Here is a 22,317-nt window from a genome sequence, read left to right on the forward strand (position 1 = left end):
TTAGCGCAGGTAGTGCTTTTGCAGGACTAGTAAGAAATCTAGGTTCTACAAAGCCACTTAACCTACGCAAGCCTTAATTTTTTCCTTATAAAATGGAGATAAAAGTAGAACCTACCCCATAAAGTGCTTAGGATAAAATAGTCTTTTCAGATAAAGACTTCACACAACAAGTCCTCGAAAGTTAGGTATACAGTAGCCTCCCCCAACCCCTTATCCACTCTTTCACTTTCTGTGGTTTCACTTAACCGCAGTCCAGAAACAGATGATCCTCCTTTTGACGTATGGTACTAATGCTGTGTCACAATGCTTGCATTCAGTCACCTCACCTCCTCTCACGTGGGCATTTTATCATCTCATGTCATCACAAGAAGGGTGAGAATAGTACAGTAAGATATTTTGAGGGAAAGAGAAAGACCACATTCACATAATTTTATTACAGTTTAATGTTATAACTGATCTCTTTTATTATTTGGTATTTTTGTTAATCTCTTACTGTTCCTAATTTATAAATTAAACTTTATCATAGGTGCGTGTAACAGGAAAACACATTGTGCATATAGGGTTCAGACATGCACTGAAGGGCTTGGAATGTATTCCCTCTGTAAGGGGAGACTACTGTCTTACTAAAATAATTAATGCCTTTTCTATTATCTTAAGGATAAGTCAGAACCTAGACAGAATGCCTGGATGAATACCCAGGGGAGACAAAATTGGCAGCTAGAGGGGCGCCTGGGTGGCTCAGTCAGTTAAGCGGCCGACTTCGGCTCAGGTCATGATCTCGCTTTCCATGAGTTCGAGCCCTGCGTCAGGCTCTGTGCTGACAGCTCAGAGCCTGGAGCCTGTTTCAGATTCTGTGTCTCCCTCTCTCTGACCCTCCCCCATTCATGCTCTGTCTCTCTCTGTCTCAAAAATAAATAAACGTTAAAAAAATTTTAAAAAAAAATTGGCAGCTAGAGTTTTGGAAGTCTATCATTGAATAATGCACCTTGTTTGTTTGTTTTCAGTCGTTCTTAAAAGATTTAAAGGTTTTATTTTTTTTTAATTTTTTTAAACGTCTATTTCTTATTAAGAGACAGAGAGAGACAGAGCATGAGCATGGGAGGGGCAGAGAGAGGAGGAGAAACAGAATCCAAAGCAGGCTCCAGGCTCTGAGCTGTCAGCACAGAGCCCGACGCGGGGCTTGAACTCGCAAACCGTGAGATCACGACATGAGCCGAAGTTGGGCACTTAACCGACTGAGCCACCCAGGTGCCCCAAAAGGTTTTATTTTTTTAAAGTAATCCCTATACCAAACATTGGCCTTAACTCACAACCCCAAGATCAAGAGTTGTGCGCTCTACTGACTGAGCCAGCCAGGCACCCCATTTTTAAGCCCGTCTTTGAGAAGAGTACTTTGAGGGACTTTCATTGTCCTGAAGATTTATTTTCCCCTTGTCACAAGTGACATTTTTTTTTCCCTATGACATTAAAAATCTTTTTTTTTTCCTAATGTAAGCAATAGAAGGAAAAAGACTCTGTCCACGTATGCTCTTGCATGAGATCAGCTCCTTGAACCTAGGCTGGGCCAGTGTGCCCAGGAGCCACTGGGACAAGGCCATGCCATGGTCTTCCACAAACAGGGACGAGGAGATGGCAGATCTCCCATCCTCCCCACTAACCCCTCCCGCCAGCTACTTGGAATCCCAGTTGTCTGTCTTTTTCCACGTTGACGGCTTGGCTCGAGACTCCTGGAGTAATCACCACTGGAAGTGGCAGCCCTTTCTGAGAACACAGGAAAAGGAGAACAAGGTGGAGCCTGGGACAAAAAATCCATCTAATGCACAGGATGCCTGTGCAGTGGGCTTGTTGGCTCTGAACTACGGTGATGCTCTTCTAGAGTCTTCCTGTGGCCTCTTGTTCCTTTGAATTCTTGTTTTTGCAGATAACACCACCAAGTCCCCGGAGCTTATAGCTCTGAGAAAGCCTCTGATATGTCAAAGTTTAACACAGCTGGTCAGCCTTGTGCCTGTGGGTGACCTGTTTTTGTACATCGTACCTCGGGATCCACTCAGACTCTTCAAGGTTGCTGGTTTTGTACCTCATTGCTTTCTTCTCACGTTGTTCGTGTTGGATATTCTGTGCCCTGGTTGTTCTTAGTTCCCTCGCTGCATAGGATTGTGCCTGCCTGCCTGCCTGGCAGTGTGACATAAGTGTATCTGAGTGTCACCACCCTCCAATGTAAAATTCCTGTGGGAAGTCAGCTTAGAGTGTCATATATTAAGTCATGTATCTGACAGGTCCTACATAGCGTTGTATGGGGGCTGTGTGGAAGCCCAGAGCAATGGGGCTGAGCCTGGTGTAAAAGCAAAAGAGCCTCAGGCCAGGCGGGAGGAGCCCCAGGTTCCAAGCCCTGCACAGAGCGAGTCTGACCAGTAAGTCATTACCTGCTCTAATCCACAGGTTCTTCATCTATAAAGACCCAGGGTTGAGCCAAATGATTCCTAAGAGAGTTTGGGGCTCCAGAGTTCTGAGTATGTGGATCGTGCGCCCTGAAGGAAATGTCAGCCTATCAGGAAAGAGGAGCTAGGCCCACAAATAACACCAATCCCAGGTGCTCCCAAGAGAAGGGAAGTTGGGGAGTGGCCAGAAAAAAAAACAGTCCTGGAGTGCTCAGGGAGGGAGGACTGCCCACAGGAGGAGATGTTTTGCAAAGTGACTTGACAGAGTAAGTAGGATAGAGAGTAGAGACCCTGAGACATGATTCTCTGCCAAACAGAGGGAATGAAATAAGGGAAGTGAGGGGCAGAAATTTCCCTGGAAGAGACTAATCAAGGAGGGAAGAGAGCCTGTAGTAGTTGAGGAGCAAGGACCCAGAGGGCAAGGCAGGAGGGGGTGGCTTGTGGGGGGAATGGAAGTCATCCAGGAAGGACTGGGTTGTTGGTGAAGGCTGTCGGGTTAAAGTGGTGCTTTAGAAGAGGAATCTGATCTTGCAGGACAGATGGGGGAGAGGGAGGCTGGAAGGCAGCTGGGCAGAACTAAGTGGCCAGAGTCCACACGAGGTGTGATGAGGAGGCAGAAAAGTGAGGGACGGAGGCCAGAGCCAGATGGCCACCTGGATGAGGGCGAGGAGAAAGCTGGTTGGTCCCCAGACACTGGTTCTGCACCTACTATGTGCCAGACACCATGTTAAATGCCAGGATATGGTGGTGACCCAGACGAACGAGGGCCCATCTCTCAAAGTGCTCCTAACATCCTGGGACAGTGACATGCCAACAAGAACATGACAGAATGTCAGCTACTGATAAGTGCTCTGAGTAGGTAATGGGGAGGTGGGCAGGGGGACCAGACTGGAGAGGCTACTCTGTCAGGGTAGGGAAGTGCCATGTGACATGCAGATATCTGCGGGAGGGCCCTCCAAGCCATCCTGAGGTGGGAATAGCATTGGCCTATTGAAAAGGTGGTATAAAGGCCAGTGGAATCAGACACTCAAACATTCATTACCTCACCCGTGTGCCAGAAATTGTTACAAGCAAGTGAGAAGCATTAGTGAACAACAGAGACTAAAAGCCCTGCTTTCCTGCAGCATAACTCTACCAGGTGGACATAGGGAATATGAAGTCTTAAATACAATAAGTGAACTTTATATTATGGGAGAGCCATGGAAAGAGAACACAATTTTTTTTCTAAGTTTTTTGCTATTATAGATAATACTGCAGTGGATATCTTCACACAAAAATCTTTTTCATGTACCTAGGATTTTTCCTGAGGATTTCAAAAAGTAGAACTATCCCCATTTTAAAGGCTTTTAACACAAAGTATCAAATTTCTTTTCAGTGAGGTTAGACCACCTGATTATATACAAAGGTGTTTATTTTACTACATATAAAGGTGTTTATTTTACTACACTATTTCACTAGTGTTGAGTATTATGAGCTCTTTCAGTGTTAATACATTATGTCTTTAATTGGTATTGCTTTCATAATGAAATTAAACACTGAATTTTGGCTGTTGATTATCTGTGGGAGAAAGTATCACTAAGCGAATTAACAATGTGAGCAAGCTATACAATACCTCTTCCTAGTTCTGCTTCTCTGCTGTAGAAGGCAAATATTTCTTTGTCAAATATATACCAAAGTATATTTAAGTATACTTGAAAAATAATGTATTAAAGTTCCGTCTGGTAGGGTTGCTACTTAGGAAGTTCTAGCTTCGATCACATCATGACTTAAAAGTAAGGGGGCGCCTGGATGGCTCAGTCGATTAAGCTTCTGACTCTTGGTTCCAGCTCAGGTTATGATCTCACAGTTTTTGCAAGTTTGAGCCCTGCATTGGGCTCTGCACTGCCAGCACAGAGCCCGCTTGGGATTCTCTCTCTCTCTCTCTCTCTCTCTCTCTCTCTCTCTCTCTCTCCAACTTGTGCTGCTGTCTCTGTCTCTCTCAGAATAAATAAACTTTAAAAAAAAACAATAAAAAAAAACACCTGCTTTTCTTTTTTTTTACACCCACTTTTCTTTAAACAATTTCATACTTTAGGGTTTTCACTGAAACCCCTATTATTACAAAGTTAGTGGGAATTCCTGTGCTTCTATATAAACAAAACATCAGGAAGTGTTTAAGACTCTCCTTGACGATGATGGCCTGACTTATACACCTTTACATGTGAATTACTGCCCCACTGAGGACCCATAGCTGAACTACAGCATCCCTTGGCCCCTCCACCCCTGCCTGAGCCCCATCCTCACCTCCCTGGTCCTGGAGCTGGAGGGCCCTCCCCCTGCCCATGCCTAGGAAGGCTGTGAGAAGGGGCAAGATTGCAGAGAGCCCCCCAACGTGGAACTCAACATCGGGTTTTCCCCCAAAAGGTAGTGCTACAGTTCTTGACTGCTTTGTCTATTTTATCGGTGTGTGTGACCTTTGCAGCCTATCTTGCAAGCCAGCCATTGCTGTTAACGTTGATTCTATGGGAAAGTGCCTGTCAAGTTTCAAACCAATACTTGAACATAACCCTTTTGTGAGAACTGTGTGTGCCGCGGGGAGCCTGGTAACACTGGCTGCTGTTCTTCTAAGTCCTGGCTCCTCTCCTCGGTCATCCTCCTTCCTCTGTCCCACAGATCTCAGATCTCCTGGCATATAGCTTCATCCAGGCCATGGGGCGCTGAGGTCTAAGTGGACTTGGGAGGGGTGTGCTCTGGACTTGAATTCTAGCTCTGCTGATGAATGACTTCAGACTTGAGATCCCAGAGGAGCTGTAAAACCTAAATTCCACATTCATGTGTGCATGTGAGATCCACACACTCTACGTACACTCTACAAGTGCTAGAGTTTCACAGAACGTGAGATGCTGTTGCTGACTTCCACCAGTATTTCTAAGATTTGTGACGAATTTCACAAGAATTTGTAAACATGAACATTTCTGTTCCTAAGCGTATTTATTTATTAGTCCACTAGGTGCCTGAAAAAGTTCTGAAATTATTTTAAAAAATTAAATTTGAACATGTTCTGAAAAGTAGCTCCTTCTCTGTGCAGCTTTTTTCTAGGGAGAATGGGGAGAGCTGGTCCCTCATTGTTAGGGCAGCCCCAGGACCATGCCGGAAGACAGCTGGGAGAGCTCTTATCTCTCACTTTTGAGGAGATACAAGATGGTGCTGCCTGTGGCCAGTGCCACCCTCTGCATGAGGGCCCTGAACCCCCCTTGTGCTCCTCATCTCTGAGCAAACCACCAGCTCAAACCCAGGTTTAAACATTATCTGGAGATGGGGCGTCTGGGTGGCTCAGTCGGCTAAGCGTCTGACTTCGGTTCAGGTCGTGATCTCGCAGTTCTTGAGTTCGAGCCTCACATCAGGCTCTGTGCTGACAGCTCAGAGCCTGGATCCTGCTTCAGATTCTGTATTCTCCCTCTCTCTCTGTCCCTCCCCCGCTCATGCTGTGTTTCTCTCTCTCTCTCAGAAATAAACAAACATTAAAAAAAATTTAAACAAGAGTCGCCTGGGTGGCTCAGTTGGTTAAGTATCTGACTTCGGCTCAGGTCATGATCTTGTGATTTGTGGGTTCGAGCCCCACATCAGGCTCTGTGCTGACAGCTCAGAGCCTGGAGCCTGTTCCAGATTCTGTGTCTCCCTCTCTCTCTGCCCCTCCCCTGCTCATGCTCTGTGTCTCTCTGTCTCTCAATAACAAATAAATGTTTAAAAAAAAATTTTTTTTAATTAAACATTATCTGGAGACAGCACAAGACCTGGGGTCCACCTGCCTGCATTCCATTTCCACTGAAACACTTACTGTGTGACTTTAGGCAAGTTGCTTAGCCTTTCTGATGCCCCAGTTTTCCCAACTGTAAAATGTGCCCACCTCAGAGTGTTACGGGGATCACAACACTCAGAACAACTGAACAACTGTGTGTGTGGAGGGCCTTTGTACTCCACATAAATAGTGAGTATTTGGTAAATGCTGTGCTATTATCCGATTGTTTTTTCACATTTCCTCAAAATGTAGGGGACATATTTAAATGTTATCTATTCTGGTGCTCCACAACTTCACAGAAAGATAGAAACTTTGGATGACATTGAAACTAGCAATGAGATCAATTAGATGTTTAGAATATAGCTTGCTAAGATCGCTAAGCAATTTCAATTTTGTTGACATAAAAAACGTAAGTGTAAGGGGTGGCCTAATTTCTTATTCTTTTTTTTAATTTTTTTTTTAACGTTTATTTATTTTTGAGATGGAGAGAGACAGAGCATGAACAGGGGAGGGGCAGAGAGAGAGGGAGACACAGAATCTGAAACAGGCTCCAGGCTCTGAGCTGTCAGCACAGAGCCCGATGCGGGGCTCGAACCCACGGAGTGTGAGATCATGACCTGAGCTGAAGTCAGACGCTTAACCGACCAAGCCACCCAGGAGCCCCCCTAATTTCTTATTCTTAGAAAGATGGCAAAATTGTGTTGGACAGTTGGTAATGCAGTTCCTTCTATCCCTGGAAATAAAATCACAGGTTCTGGGCCAAAATTTGATCAGTCAGGACATTTATTCTTAATTTTACTTTTTAAAGTTCATTTGTTTATTTTGAGACAGAGAGAAAGCGTGAGCAGAAGAGGGGCTGAGACAGAGAGAATCCTAAGCAGGCTTTGCATTGTCAGCGCAGAGCCCAACAAGGGGCTCGAAACCCATGAACAATAAGATCATGACCTGAACTGAAACCAAGAGTCAGATGCTTAACCGACTAAGCCACCCAGGCACCCCTAGGACTAGGGGCCTAAATGCCTAGGCACTCCAGGCTAGGACCAAATAGATTGTTGGCTGCAGGATTGGGGAGCTGGAGAAAGTTGTGCAGGGTGAAGGATCATCTCCCTGGAGGGGCTGGGACATGGCCCTGCCCTAATCACCTCAAACAGGGATTCTTCTCCACCACTCCCGGCCCCCCCCCCCATTATTTTTGACAGTCACTGTGGAGTGTTCTCTGAAGCTGTTGCATTTCCATCTGTTGCTTGGGGATGAGGGAAATGTATTCCAAAATACTCTTTTCTTCATGTTTCTCATGGTTGCAAAGGAAGGAGGGAGTAGTGTTTGCTCACCTCCCTGCCATAACTACTCTTTAGTGGGTTCCTTCCTCATGGAAAGGAAATCTTGGTCACGAGGGAGGCAGGGAGGGGCTCTGAGTGGCTTCAGCTGAATGAAGTGCTGGTGGTGGAGGGGAGCTGTGTTAGGGCTCAAGCATTTCCCACAGAAAGCAGACTTTCCCCACCACTCTACTTCTGGCTACCTTGCCACAACCCCACTGAGCCAGTCTTTGGCCTGTATCACATGGGTTGGTCTTCTCAGCCCCCTAAAATAAGAGCCCTCAATGATATTTGCTAGGCCCACTGTGCGCAGTTGTACAGGTTAAGCCACGTGAAGGCACTTGGCCAGAGGGGCATGTGGGGGCGGGGGTGGAATCCAGCTAGCTTGCCAAGCTGTAAATCCTAGTGCAGGGCTGGGTCTACCTGGAGGAAGGAGCATCTTTTTCCAATTCGCACATAAGGCTAGTAATGGCCCTGGCAGTATTTAATCTGAACCCCTGCCCTCTGCCTCCTTCAACCCCATTGCCCATAGCAGCCTCTGTTGCTGCTGAATTCTTTGGAGATCATCTTCCATGGCCATGACCTCCAGGAACCCAAGGGAGCTGTAAAATGCACAAGGGAGGATGTGACGGCTACATTGATTGCTAGTGACAAAGAGGCAAAGGGTTCATTATTTCATTCACTACACTGAGTGCCCTCTGTGGGCAGGTACAGTGCTGGGTGCTGGGAATAGGCATCTAGCCATAGACACGGGCCAGCCTGCAAGGGCCCACAAACAGTGAAGTCCAGTGCCCCTGGTAAACACTATGATGGCTGCAGGCACAGGGTGTCCTGGGCCCACAGAGGTGTGCCCAACACACTGGAAGGACAGGAACACTTCCCAAATGGAGGTGGTCCTGAGCAGGCTCTAGCAGGATGCAACGGGAGCTGGCTGGGTACACTTCCCTGGGGTGGTGCCTATGGTGCCCATGGAACCTGAAACAGGAATTGTGCTAAGGAAAGGTACATTTTCAGAAGCTCCTGGAAGTCTACAAGATGTCTGACCTGTTACAAAGCCTCTTATACGGGTGGGGGGAGACTTAGGTTGTAGATTTTAAGCTTTGAAAATTTGTCATTGGTAAAAGAGTAAAATGCCAGTCATTCTCCTTTTCTTGGGGTCTATATTCCTAGGGCTTTAAATGATTATGTTAAAAATTGGTAGCCCCAGGAAGCTTCCTGGCCTCTTGCTTTGTGACAACATGCCAAGTTTCTTTTCTTTTTCCCTCCCAGATACTTACTGGAGCAAGATTTCCCAGGCATGAGGATTGGCCCAGAGCCCACCACCGATTCCTTCATCGCTGTGATGTACGGGGAGACTGAGGGCAGCACCCCAGGCAACGCTTTAGTCGTGGACCCCAAAAAGCCCTTCCGAAAGCTTAGTCGCTTTGGAAATGCTTTCCTGAATCGGTAAGGACCAGCAAACTGCTATCTTTGGTCAACCTTTGTTTAAACCTTTTCTTTGAATTCTTGCCAATTACATATAAAGGTTCAAAAACAGAATGGAGCATGTCTGTTCTAGAACAGAGAAGCTATAGAGGATATGCTTATTGTATTCAAATATTTGAAAGATTATCATAGAAAATGATCATTTATTACCCATTCTGGGTAGCTTCAGAGGACAGAGCTAATCCCCAGGATTAGACATTATAAGGCTGCACAGTATAAGGAATAAATTTCTAATAGTTTCATGTGCACAGAAATGGATCCAGTTGCCTTGTGAGGAAGTGATCTCCCCATCACTGACAGTGTTAAGCGGTTGCTGCATGGCCACCTCTCAGGCATGGTGTGCTGGGGCGTCCTGCACAGAGAACCTAACCCAGATGACCCCTGGGTTTCGCCTGACCCCCACATTCAGCCTGTTGATTATTCCAGGACAGGTCACCTTGCCTGCCTGGCTGCCCCTTAGGCTTCTCACTCCCTCACTCTGAGCTGCTTCCTTACTCATTAAGGCAAGGGCAGGGGAAATAGAGGCAAAACCACATGAAAAGTTCATTTTGTTACTTGCTCATGATATTACAGATGTGAAGTCATGGGACACCTCAGATTCTGTCTTAACTGGAGATGAGCTTTATTTATACCACCCTGTACCCTTCTCCAGAGCTCCCAGTGATACAGAGGGATGTGGAGGCAAGCAGGTGTCCTGGAAGTAGCTGTGCGCTCTTGGACATGACCTGCTCTTCTCTCCCTCTCCTTCCTTCTCTTTGTCACTCCTAGCTTTTTTTTTTTTTTAAACCTTTTCCCTTTCTTCTCTCCTGCCATACCCCTCACCTCTCCCTTCCCCTCTTTTATGAATCTCCTGCCTTAGACTGGTTACTCTGGGGGAGTGGGCTTGTGGGGGTGCCAAGCCAGGGAGGGGTCATCTCAACCCCTTTAGGAAGAGCTGACAGACAAAAGTCCTGAACTATACTTCTTTTTAGATGGTTTAGAAAATAAGAATAAAGGCTTCCAGCCAACTGCTATCCTCCCAGAGGCTGAGGCACCCATCACCCAGCTCCAGAAGGCACCATTCACAAGGACTAGGGGATAAATTTGTGCCCAGGCACAAAGAGCCCAGGTGGCTCTGCCAGGGGCAGCCCAGGTGCCTCTGGGAAAAACTGGGCTCTACTGGCTTTCTTATGCTCTTATCACAAATTAAAGGAGGCATCCAAATGGCAGCCAGGGAGCATGGCAGTGGGATAAATAGAAATGCACAGATGATGTAGATGGGCTCACAGAGAAATTCCATCTTACTGCTGACAGTGGTTTACAGAATACTGTCCAGATGATTTTTTCCACCTGCAGGATGCTCTGGGAGGGACTTCCTCCTCATCTCCAGAACAGCCTTGGTTGCCACCAGAGCCTCTCCTGGGGGAGAAGTAGGGGTTAGAACCCAGGTGGGAGAACACCAGAGGGTCTCCTGAGACAATTGAGGGGAGGTGGGGCAAGAAGCTCCCCACTCAGGGCCTCCTGGGGCATCCTGGTCAGAAAGCAGGCTACAGCCAGGCCTCCTGTCTCAAGACTGGCCCCAGATGCTTCCAGAGGCCTGGAAAGTGCAGGGCACAAGGTCCTTCTCCATGGAAGATCGCCTGGGATCCTGTGGTTTCATTCCCACTGCCTTTAGTCTTACTCTCTTTTTGCCCAACGAAGGCTTAAAAAAGAAATAAGCTGCCACTTTTTTCAAATTACTATTTTATGGAGTCCATGTTCACAAAGGAAAACCCTGGAAGAATGGCTGTTGGCTTGTTTTCTTTTGGCAGATGATTTACTTTCCCAACAAATTTATCTTTTTTCAAGTCCTAAACCTACAGCAGATATCTGAGTATGGAAAAGAAGCATTTAAGAAAATTTGGGGGGATGCCTGGATGGTTCAGTCATTTAAGGGTCTGACTTTTGATTTTGGCTCAGGTCATGATCTCATGGTTCATGAGATCAAGCCCCACATCAGGCTCTGTGCTGACAGTGTGGAGCCTGCTTGGGATTCTCTCTCTCCCTTTCTCTTGCCCCCAGCCAACTTGTGCTCTCTCTCTCTCTCTCAAAATAAATAAACTTTTTTTTTAAAAAAAGAAAATTTTGAATGGCAAGGTCCATTATCTGAGATTTAAAACTTGCTGAAAATAATCCATGCCTTATATAATCAAGTGTTAATTAAATTGAGAATACATAGAAAACTACTATCAAATAATATATGGCATTTACTGGGTATCAGATATGGTACTTTACTTGCATATTAGCTGTAAATCGTCACCATAACTCTGTGACATGCATGCTGCTGTTATCCCCAATGTAGACAGGGAGAATTGATGCATAGAAGTTCATCTAACTTCCACAGGGTCACTCAGCTGATATGCGGCAATGCTGGGATTGGAGCTCAGGCCATATGGCCCAGAGTCCCAACTAGTGACCACCAAACGGCCGAATGGAATGACATTTGGACTGAGAATCACTGCCTGCTGCTCCCTAACTTTTAAGGCTGTCCCTAATATAACCCATTAACCATAATGATAAAGGTGATGACTATGTCCCAAATTAGAGATAAATGATTTCGTATACACTACTTTTCCTGCGTTAATAAAACAGTGCTACCGTGGCTGTTTTACAAATGAGAAAACTGAAAGCAAAGAAGTAAAATGACTTACCCAAGAAAAGGCAGAGGCAAGATTAGAATTCAGTTTCCTCTTCCCTCCTACCACACTCCACCTCATGAAGCCCTGGCAAAGAAGTTTCTGTTCTAGCCATGCTGGTGGCCAGGCATATGTGAGGCTCACGTGTAAGGGATGTACCTCATCGCACTTAAGAGTAAACAGTATGACTAAGACATAGCCACACAACAGTGCTGTTGTTTCCCCCAGGCTTATGTAAGAAAAAATCAATTTGGGGCACCTGGGTGGTTCAATCTGTTAAGCCTCCAACTCTTGATTTCGACTCAGGTCATGATCTCTGGGTTTATGAGATTGAGCCCCACACTGGGCTCTGTGCTGGTAGCACAGAGCCTGCTTGGGATTCTCTCTCTCTCTCTCTCTCTCTCTCTCTCTCTCTCTCTCTCTCTCTTCCTCCCCCTCCCTCCCTCAAACTAAATAAACATTTTTTTAAATCAATTAGCACAGGGCACTCAAATGTATGTATGTAATTACAGCATCCCTATGGGAACACCAGCAAGGCTAGCTGTAAAGGCAGGCAAACTTCTTTTTACACAGCATACTTTCTGGGAACGAGGTCAAAATAACTGTACTTAGTAGGAATGGGAATTGGTTGTCCACAGGGGAGAATTTTTTCCCTAGACCCACCAAGCAACTACCATCACCCACGGGATAGGTCTCATTACCCTGGCCCTCTCACTACGGGGCATGGCTTGAAGATATGCCCCCAAGGGCATCTTTAAAAGAGGTTAGTTGGTACTTCACAAGGTGACACCAGCCTCAAAGCATTAAGCAAGCCAGTGCAGCCTGCATTTCAACATGTAAGGCTGGTTTCTAAGAAAGCAACAGAGGGGCTATGTACACTTTTGAGAAAAGAAGACAAATTCCCAGAAGGCAGCTTCAAATTATAGAAATTCCATACTCAAACAGTAAAAGGAGTTGAGTCTAGAACAACAAGAGTTCTATGGAAACAACTTTAAAAAAAAAAGAGACAGAGCGTGAGCAGGGGAGGGGCAGAGAGAAGGGGAGACACAGTATCCGAAGCAGGCTCCAGGCTCCAAGCTGTCAGCACAGAGCCCGATGTGGGGCTCGAACTCACGAACTGTGAGATCATGACCTGAGCCCAAGTCGGACGTTCAACCGACTGAGCCACCCAAGGCACCCCTGAAAACAACTTCAATGCAACATTCTGAAACTCCACCATGCTACCTTACTTTCGAGAGGGATTCCACAGTCAGGCCTGTCGTGGAGCTGCTCCATGGGAATGGCTCCACAGCCTGTTATCAGGAGGCAGTTCCAGCTCACACAGGAGTAGATGGACAACCAGCCCCACCCGAGGGCACGAGTCCTGGGAGGCTCCAGGGTATTTTGGTCAGTTCTAGAAGTGTCACATTTGGCATCTGACATTTCCCCCCAACCAGTCTGCTTTTGAATCGGATGTTATGTTTTTCCCTTAATCTACTTTTCTAAACAGGGTGGTTTGGGGTTTTTTTTGTTTTGTTGGTTTTTTTGTTTTGTTTTGTTTTGTTTTTTTTAGTCCAGATAGCCGCAGACATTGTTTTTCGTTTAGGATCTAGTTTAGTGTTAATTTTAAATTGTAATCATCCACAGGCCGCCTGGGTGGCTCAGTAGTTTAAGTGTCCAATTGTTGGTTTCGGCTCAGGTCATGATCCCAGATCAAGCCCCACATAGGGCTCTGTGCTGATAGCACAGAGCCTGCTTTGGAGTCTCTCTGTCTCTCTCTGTCTCTCTCTCTGCTCTTTCCCTGCTCATGTTCTCTCTTTCTCAAAATAAATAAACTTAAAAAAATAATTGTAGTCATCCACAGAAGAAATTCTTAATCTCATTTACTTCCTCATTGCCTCTGTTTCCTTTTGAAAAGTAACTTTTATCAGTGGCCCTAGGGATTTTGAGCTAAAGGAATCTGAAGGGTACTTCTGTGCACCCGTCCATTTAGCCAGTCCTGATGATGGTGGTGATAAAAACAAAAACCCCACTATCTCACATTTGCATGATGATTTAGCAATAATAGAATACTTATGTGTAATTTTGGACTTATATTGTATTTTTTGCCTCTCTGTAATTAAATGAGACTTTAGCAGTGGAGGTTTTTGTTTTGTTTTGTTTTGTTTTTTAAATATATGAATGTTACATAGTCACTTAGTCCCATTGGGAGTTTTTTTTAACAGATGTAGTTCAAGTATACAGCATCAGTCCAGATACAAGCTGGCTCTGTCAGCTAATTTAGCCTCAGAGATTAAGGAAAATAGACTTTTGCCAAGAATCACCAGCAAATTTGTTTTTTTTTTTTTAAATCTGAATGATTAACTGGCTTTGTTTGTTTACTTCTTTGTTTCATGGCATACTTATCCATAATAATCCCCCTGAAGCACTTCCCATTAATCTTTAACCTCAAGATTTGTGGTAGCTGCCAGGTCATTAACCGTAGTTCTTCATTGGCAGCTGCCTGCACGGTCCTGGCCCTGACATTCCAGAAAACCAGTCTTTCTCCCTGGACTTCTCTGCTGTGGGAGTCAGGAAAGAGAGGCTTGGTTTAGAAAAGTATCATCCTTAGGTTGGACCACATGAAATTGCCAATATTCCACCATCTTTTACTTGTAAAAGATGTAAGTAATTCTGTAACAGTGGTAATTCTGTAAGATTCAATCTAAGAGGTAACTGTGGGCTTTTTATAGTCTGGATGTGAAATTCTTCCTGGGCAGTGGAAGGTTAGATCAGCTTTTGTGATAGGACCATGTAACAAGAACTATGATATTTTAATGTAACAATTATCATGGGTTGGTTGTCAAAGTCTTTTTGTGTCTGGTGTGCTGTTTACTATGCCTTACTCTAATCAGTGAGTGAGCTGTGGTTGAAGAAGATGCTTTGAAACTGCACGATACTCTCTCCATTGTCAGCATCCATTTATTTGAACCTGATGACAACCTGGGAGCTCTGGGGCTGGTAGAATTGCTCAGACACCTAGAGCTTACAACGTGAGTAAGCAAGGGCTTCTGCTTCCAGGCCCTCCAGCAGTGGGCCCAGAGCAAGTCACAAGGGAGCCTCGGGTGGGGAGTTCCAGGGCTACAGCACGTCACTCCCTTGTTTTGGAATGTCGCCCTCTATGATAAGGCACAGAGCAGTGGCTCAAATGCACGAAATGCTGGTAGCAGCCTAGTAGTCGAAAACCTGGGCCTGAGTCCAAACTAGTGGGTTAGATACCAGTTCCATCCCTTACAGCCATGTGACTTGGCATGTGCCCCAGTCTCCTCCTGCGTAAATGGCAGTGCACAGCCCCTACCTCTCAGGTTGTGGCAAGGATTAAGTGAGTTAATGTCTACAGAAAGTATCTAGAGCATTGCCTGATACATAGTGAGTGGGCAGTAAATGTTTGTGCCATTTTATTACTACTGTAACTGCTAGATATCACTATATTGCTTGGAAACCAAAAGCAGCATTAGGGCACTGCCTGGTTCTTTTTAAATATTGATCATCGAATTGGAATGCTAGCATTTAGAGGCAACTTAAAAATCGCTGATCCTCTCACTTCCTTGTTTTACTAGGCAGCAAGACCTTATAGCCCAGACTATTCCTTTATCCAGCCCCCTTTCTGCTACCCCTGAGCCTTTGGGGTGTGGGAGTGGCAGGGAATGCGGGTCAAGCACAGGGTTTGGGCTCATCCTCCCCTCCTCTTATCAGAACAAGATGCATCAGGTCAGCCCTGAATGAGGAAACACTCCGTAATGGCTTCTGTGAGGCTCCTGGGCTTAGCCAGCACATGTCTGCGTATTTTGTGTGAAATGTAGAAAGCAAGGCACAGGTACATTTATGTTAGTCACTCTGGCAAGGGTAGGAAATCCATCTTGGGATAGCAAATCTGTGATTGGGAACATTTCAGCACACAAACATAAGCAAGAAAGGCCTGACCGAGGGCTGACAAGAAGACACCCATTAAATAACCTTTTTTTTACCTTGCTTTCTTAAAGCTTAAAAGTTAGTGTTCCATTAGGGTTTTTTCTGGTTACAATATAATTATTTAAGAAAATATGTGTGGTTCCAACCCCAGTGTATGAGGCCTGCCCCCACATGGGGGTCTGAAAGCTGACTTCTGCTCTGTGCCCCCCCCTACCTCCCCACCCCTGCCCCCCACCCCCACCACCATCACCCCAGTCCTTCCCCCTCCCCCACGAGGCTTCCTTGCTTTCTTTCATGGAGTGTAGTCTGCTTTTACACGCATAACCCAACCATGCCCTCTCAGGATGCTCCTGGAGAGCTCCCTGCTCTTCTTCCCCCCCCCCCCATCTTCTCCCCCCTCTCCCCTGCCCCTCTCCTTCCTCCCTTCTCTTCCCCCTCCTCCCTTTTTCTGCAATTACCCCTGTGGGCCACTCAGCCTGCTGTCTTGTTTATTGTGTGGTAATGTCACCACATCTGACCGCATCTTGGTTTGTGGCTCACAGATTTTGTCTCTGCTGTTGAGTCAGGAGGCAGGGGAGTTGTCGACAGTTTGTCACTTTGCAGAGAGGGAGTGGACAGTTTATAAATTTTGAATCCCTCTGTTAACTTCACACTAGAATCTAGGGGTTTTGTGTTTTGGAAAAATTGATATTGAGTGTGAGCTTGTGGTTTTGGAGAAAGGTCAGCCTCTCACAGGAATACTTTACGTAAAATAGTTTCGCATATGTGCGATTCTTCGGCACTGTCAAATACCTCAAGCCATCTAATAAAAAGGATGGGACTGTGGTAAGAGACTGAATCGGTACTGACAAGAAACGCGGTCTACTGCGGATGTGCTCAGAACTCTGTTCCTACCTCGATTCTAGAGCATTACATGCGGTGGTTTTCTTTTTTTTTCTTTGTGAACTTACAAAGAACGAATGCTTCGTTATCTCTGTGTACTTTATTTTCATGGGTCTGCTCTCCCAGTGTTGGGCAGCGGGGTTTACTTACAGGTCTGGAGGATGCACGATGGGCAGGAGAAAATCAGAAATGAGGGGCTTTTCTTAAATTAACTTGGCCCTTTATTTTTAACGTTGTGAGCTTTTTAACTTTATGGATTCAGTTCTACTCAGCTGACATCAGAAATATTAGTCTGTGGTCTCCAGCCAGCCATGCATTAACGATATGACCTCAAGATGTCATAACTCCTTTGTGCTTCAACTTTTCCAGCTGCAAAATGATGATAGTATCTTTTCCTACATTTTCCTGGGCTGACTTGAAAAGGTAGGAAAGAATGTGTAGTGTAGGAAACTTGTCCTGAGCACCTTCAAAACAAGCTGATTTGAAATGTCAGTAATTGTACCTCTTGCTCAGGACTGCCCACCTCTCGCCATGCGGCTGCGCCCCCACCCTGCCCGTGGGGCTGTGCCGGCCCCGTGTGCACTGTGAAGGCCAGCATGGCATCCCTGTCCTGCATTCCCAGCATATTTACTTTCTGAGTGATCCCACCAGTTCCCCTGAATGGAAGAATTGAGCTTTCACAGAGGGTTTTCCAGCTTTCTGCCCACACAGATGCAGAAGTTAGCCATTTACAATACAGGAAAAAGGGAGGCACTCTCTCTGCAGTGTCTGCCTGAGAACAGACACAGTGCCTACCAGAGAGCCACCTTGAGCCCTGCTGCCTGGGTGAAAAAGTATCAAAGTGTTTCCTTCCGCTACTCTAGAGTTACTCAGTATTACAGCTAAAAAGGACCTCACCAGTCCCTGTCCAAGTGTCTCCATTTATACATAAGGACACAGGCCCAGAGCTGGGAAGCCCTTGTCCAGGATCCCACAGCAAATTTCTGACAAAGGCTGAGCTGAGCCTGCACCCAGTCTGCTGACCCACAGGCCATATTTTTCTTCCACTCCCCTCTGCTTCCGTGAGGCCGAAACCAGGGCAGCTGACAGCAGGAGGATCGGGATGAGAAGGAAGAGACGGTGACAGGCAAGTGAGGGCCAAGGAAAGAGGCTTGAGACGCTTGGCCAGGACTCTTCCCCACCCCTGCCACTCTGTCCACTCTTAGGGTATCCCTTGGTTTCCAAAGCACCTGGAGGATTTGGGGTATTACCCACAGGTGCTTGCCCTGTGCTGGGCCTGAAGCCATATGGGCACCGGCCTGGATGCTGAGCCCCCAGGCCACTGGTACTTCCACTGTCCCAGTAGGGAGTGGGCAGCAGCCGGGCAGGGAGCTTGGACAGTGGGCAGTGACCCTGGAGGAGTCATGAGATTCCCCGGGGAGGAGAAGCCCGGGATGTTTGGCCAAGGAGAAGCCTGGAGAAGGGGCAGGCGATGCTGACGGGCTTGGGTCAAGCTAACCTAGGCTTAAGTTCCAGCCCTGAGTGATGCTGAGTAAGTTACTTACCTTCTATGATGTTAGCAGGAATTTCTTCCTCAAGGGGTTCCTGTGAGGAACAAATGAGACGATGTTTGTAAACATCAAGTGTTCAGCAAATATCAGCTCAAATCAAAATTAACAGTTAAGGATCTGGTGGCTGGTGGCAGCAGGTACCAAGGCACCTTCCCACACCTGCCCAAGGGTCCGGCATCCCGTCCCCATGGCCCCAGTGGAGGTGCTGTCAATGCCCTGCAAGTTCCCGCTGTACAGACCATGTCGGTAACCTTGAGAGGCCAAGGAACTCTTCAGAGCTCAGAGATATGTAGTTCCTGATCCCACCTTTGATCCCTTTCTTCCAGATTCATGTGCTCCCAGCTGCCCAATCAGGTCCTGAAGAGCATCAGCATCATCGACAGTCCCGGCATCCTGTCTGGGGAGAAGCAGCGCATCAGCCGAGGTCAGTGCCCACCCCTGTCCCAACCCTCCTCTGCTGCTGCTGAGGCTTGCTATCATGCCAGGGGAGGGTTTCTGTTTCTGTCAGATTCTGTCCACCCCACCCCACTCCCTCAACCAGGATGCCTCCAGCAGCCCTGGGAAGCTCAGGTGTCCAGAGCTGTAGGGCTCTGAGAAGCCACCAGGATGCATGGCATCAAAGGTTCTCATTTCAACTGAAAAACTTTCTGGTAATCTCTTCGTTCCTTTAAACACTGCCATTTGCCACTAGTGCCTACCTCGTGTAAATCTTCTCAGAGGGGACATGCATATCACTACTAACCATTCCCTTAGACATGGGAATAAAGGAGGTAGGTAGTCACGGCCAGGGAGAGAAGCCCTTCCCCTGTTCGTCCTCCCTTCCCTGTTGGCACATGGCCCGTGGCCTCTGTGGCACCCTTGTGATGAGTCAGCCCTTATTGGTATCTGTGGAGCCAGACACTATGCTGCGTGCTGGGGATGCAGCAAAAACAGGTACGGTTAGTTTCTGCCCTCAAGGAGCTAATGTTCTAATGAGGAAGACAGATGTAAATCGAGTCGTCATAGGGAAACAGAAAATGAGACCTGAGGGGTGCCAGGGTGGCTCAGTCAGTTAAGTGTCTGACTTCAGCTCAGGTCATGATCTCTCAGTTCGTGAGTTCGAGCCCCGCACCCGGCTCACTGCTGTTAGTGTAGATCCCGCTTCAGATCCTTTGTCCCCCTCTCTCTTTGCCCCTCCTCTGCTTGTGCTCTCTCTATCTCAAAATAAATAAATAAACTTAAAAAAAAAAGAGAGAGAGAGAGAACTGGGATAAGTGCTCTGAGATGAGGGCCTTGTGTCGAGGGTGGAAGGGGACCTGGCCTGGCCTTGGGGTGTTGGGAAAGATGCCCCATGGAAGCAACATTTGAGCCAAGACCTGGAGGGTAAGTAGGAACTACCTAAGGGAGGCCTGCAGTGGGGAAGGAGAGACTAGAAGGTGTTCAGAGATGAACAGAGAGTAGAAAATGCTTGTGAAGGATGGTGAATTTGGGCTTCTTCATCCATCTGAAAACAAGGCTGAGCCCTAACCTTGTCTAGCCCTGTGCACTGTGGTTAAATAGAATGGGCCTGCTCTCTCCCCCGCCCTCCTGGAGAAGGGGCCATCAGGGGCGGCCCCGAGGACATAGCTTGCTCACAGTGAGGAGATGCCTGGCTGGGAGGGTGCTAGGTTGGATTCCCGCAGTCACAGAGGCAGGTCAGGTGCCCCTGGCCCTTGAAACAAAGTCTAGTCCTTCAAAGCTTTGCTAGGAGGGAAAAGACAGAGCAGATGAATTGCTGCTTCCACTTGTCCCTGATAACTCTTCACAACTCCTTGAATAGCAAGTCAGTAAAACTGTGTTTAGAAGTGCCAGGGTTGAGCGGTGACCTGTCTGGGGTCATGGCCTGGGGTTCTGGCTAGGCAGTGGACTCCCCCCGCCCTAATGAAGCAGAAGTACAGCTACGTAGGCTGCGGGGACACTCCCAGGAGCTAGAAAGCAAGGTTCCAAGATGGGTAAAGAAAGGCTCCCAAGGTCTGCAAGCCCTCCTTTCTCATGGCATTTCAGGAATGCTGACTTTGCAGCTTCCACGGACTCTCAGAGAGCTCGGGACCGCTTTGCTGGGCCTTCACCCATTCGGTCAGGGACTCCGTGGGCAATTAGGCCTCCCTGAGGCCTCCAAGTACCTTGCTTATAGAAAAACCCAGCATAATACTATTCTTTTCTCATAAATGTCTGTTAGTTATATTTTCTGTCATAAAGGTAATGTTTGTTATAAAGGATTCAAGCAATGAATAGGGACATACAAAATCTGTCACAATTGACCATTGTTACTGGTGTTCTCCAGCTCCTTAGAGACTTTTTCCTGTGCATATACGAACATATTATTTTTAACAGAAATGCGATTTCCAAGCACATTTTCTACCACTTGATTTTTTGCCGTAATGGTCTTTCACAAACATCATTCCATGCCAGTATGTCCAAATTACTTTATTCCTCTTAACAGCTGTTTCGTGTCCATCAAAGGGACATAACATGGTGTATTTAACCAATTTGTGGATCTTGTGATGGCTAATAATCTTTCACTGTTATAAATACTGCCACAGATAGACATCATTTTTGTACCTTTATGCCTCAATGCCAATAGATTTTTTTTTTTTTAAGAACCAGTTTAGGACCACTCCTTTGGCACCATAAAAGTTGCTCTGCAGATAAAATGTTTTGTTTTAAAACAAAAATAAAGCAAACCCGTGTCCTGCAGCTTTTCTGAGCCATCCATGTTTTACTGCATCTACCACTTGGCCAATTCTAATCACCCACATTCTTTTGGGTTTCTTCTTTGCTGAGCAATTACAAGTGTCTTTCAGACTACAGATTCTTTATAGTAGTGTAGCGTGGGGTGATGCTTTCAGGATGCTTTGAAGACCAGTTCTTTTTAACACTTTATAGGAATCTGATTCATATCCTGGCCCAGTACTTCCTCACATCCTGTGCACAGAAATAGCACATACGGTTCCAAGCGGGCAGTGTTCAGGCGGACCCTGTCACCCTGACAGATACAGCAGCTGGTGGGGAAGGACTGAGAGCTGCAAACAATGACAGCGTTCTGCACTGTGGCTCAAGTTCCCAAGCTTGAGTACCAGACTGTGTTTGGGACAGTTGGTGGCTGGAGACAGTTTTAGCACATTAACTCCAAAGAGTCTATACTGCTTTAGAGCTGCTTTAGCTGACACTTTTGCAGACAGTGCTACATTCTGATTCAGACTCCTCCTGCTTCCATCCGTCCAGCTTCATAAATCACACCACCACCTTCACAGGTCGCTTATGTCAACATTGGATGAAGTGGCAGATACAAATTGTGACCCCGCAGGACATTTGGAACATCTGCTATTGACTTTATTAGCGGGGCTTTGACTTCCTTACGGGTGTTTTGTCTGTAAAAGAGGAAAGGTAGCAGCTGCTGTGCCTTCTCCTTGTCCCTTGGTGCAGTTGATGAATTAACCCTCAACAAGCAGGTCCCACTTTAGGGGCTCAGTCATCTAACCCTCTGACTCTTGATTTCGGGTCAGGTCGTGATCGAGCCCTGCATCAGGCTCTGTGCTAAGCATGGAGCCTGCTTGGGATTCTCTTTCTCTCCCTCCACTCCTCTCCCTCACTCACACGCACTCTTTCTCTCTCTGAAATTAAAAAGAAAAAAAAAAAGTCTCTTTAGGTGCATATCCGTAATAGCAGTGCGAGAACAGCCACCGTGTGCTGAGCTGTATGTCTGCACCAGGCTAATCCTGGGGGATTTGCTGTCTACGTTAAACCTGCTCATACTCACACACTGACAGAAGCTCGGCCCTGGCCAAGTAAACCGCACGTGCCCTCACTCCCCTGGGAAAGCAGAGCCTTCCAACGATCACGAGAACTCTTTCCCCAGCTGCTAGGCAGATGGGTGACTGAGCTTGACATCTGGGGAGTGAACAGTAAACATTGTTGACAGGGTGCTACTTCTGGAGAATAGGCTCAGAGGATGGGTGCTTCAGGCAGTCGCCAAAAGCTGAAGATGTTGTGGGTCCACCCTTGAGCTGCAGGGCTCTGCAGCCCTGGCTGAGAGTGAGAGCACTCTGGGTAGGCGGTGCGGCTGCTGGGGAGGCGGTGAGGGGCCGGTGACTGCTGAGCACCCCCAGGAAGACGTGCTGACTGTACCACACCCAGAGATCTCCCCATCAGCATAGGAAAAGGCCGAGGGCAGATGGAGTGGTGAAGCATTGTGCTACCTTGCTGGGAGTCGAATGGGAAGGCAGGACTAGAACTGACAAGCTGGCCCCACATCATCATTGGCAT

At 46.9% G+C, this 22,317-nt stretch overlaps 1 protein-coding gene across 1 annotated transcript in view; it reads left to right on the top strand.

Moving 5' to 3' along the window:
• EHD4 (EH domain containing 4) overlaps positions 1–22,317 on the top strand; it is an 87,464-nt gene that overhangs the window by 12,739 nt on the left and 52,408 nt on the right. The window contains exons 2-3 of the mRNA XM_007081786.2: positions 8,802–8,978; positions 18,360–18,457. Of these exons, the coding sequence (XP_007081848.2) occupies positions 8,802–8,978; positions 18,360–18,457 (275 nt within the window). The remainder of the gene's footprint in view (positions 1–8,801; positions 8,979–18,359; positions 18,458–22,317) is intronic.

Source organism: Panthera tigris, chromosome B3 (genome assembly GCF_018350195.1).
Source record: "Panthera tigris isolate Pti1 chromosome B3, P.tigris_Pti1_mat1.1, whole genome shotgun sequence".
NCBI classification, from domain to species: Eukaryota; Metazoa; Chordata; class Mammalia; order Carnivora; family Felidae; genus Panthera; species Panthera tigris.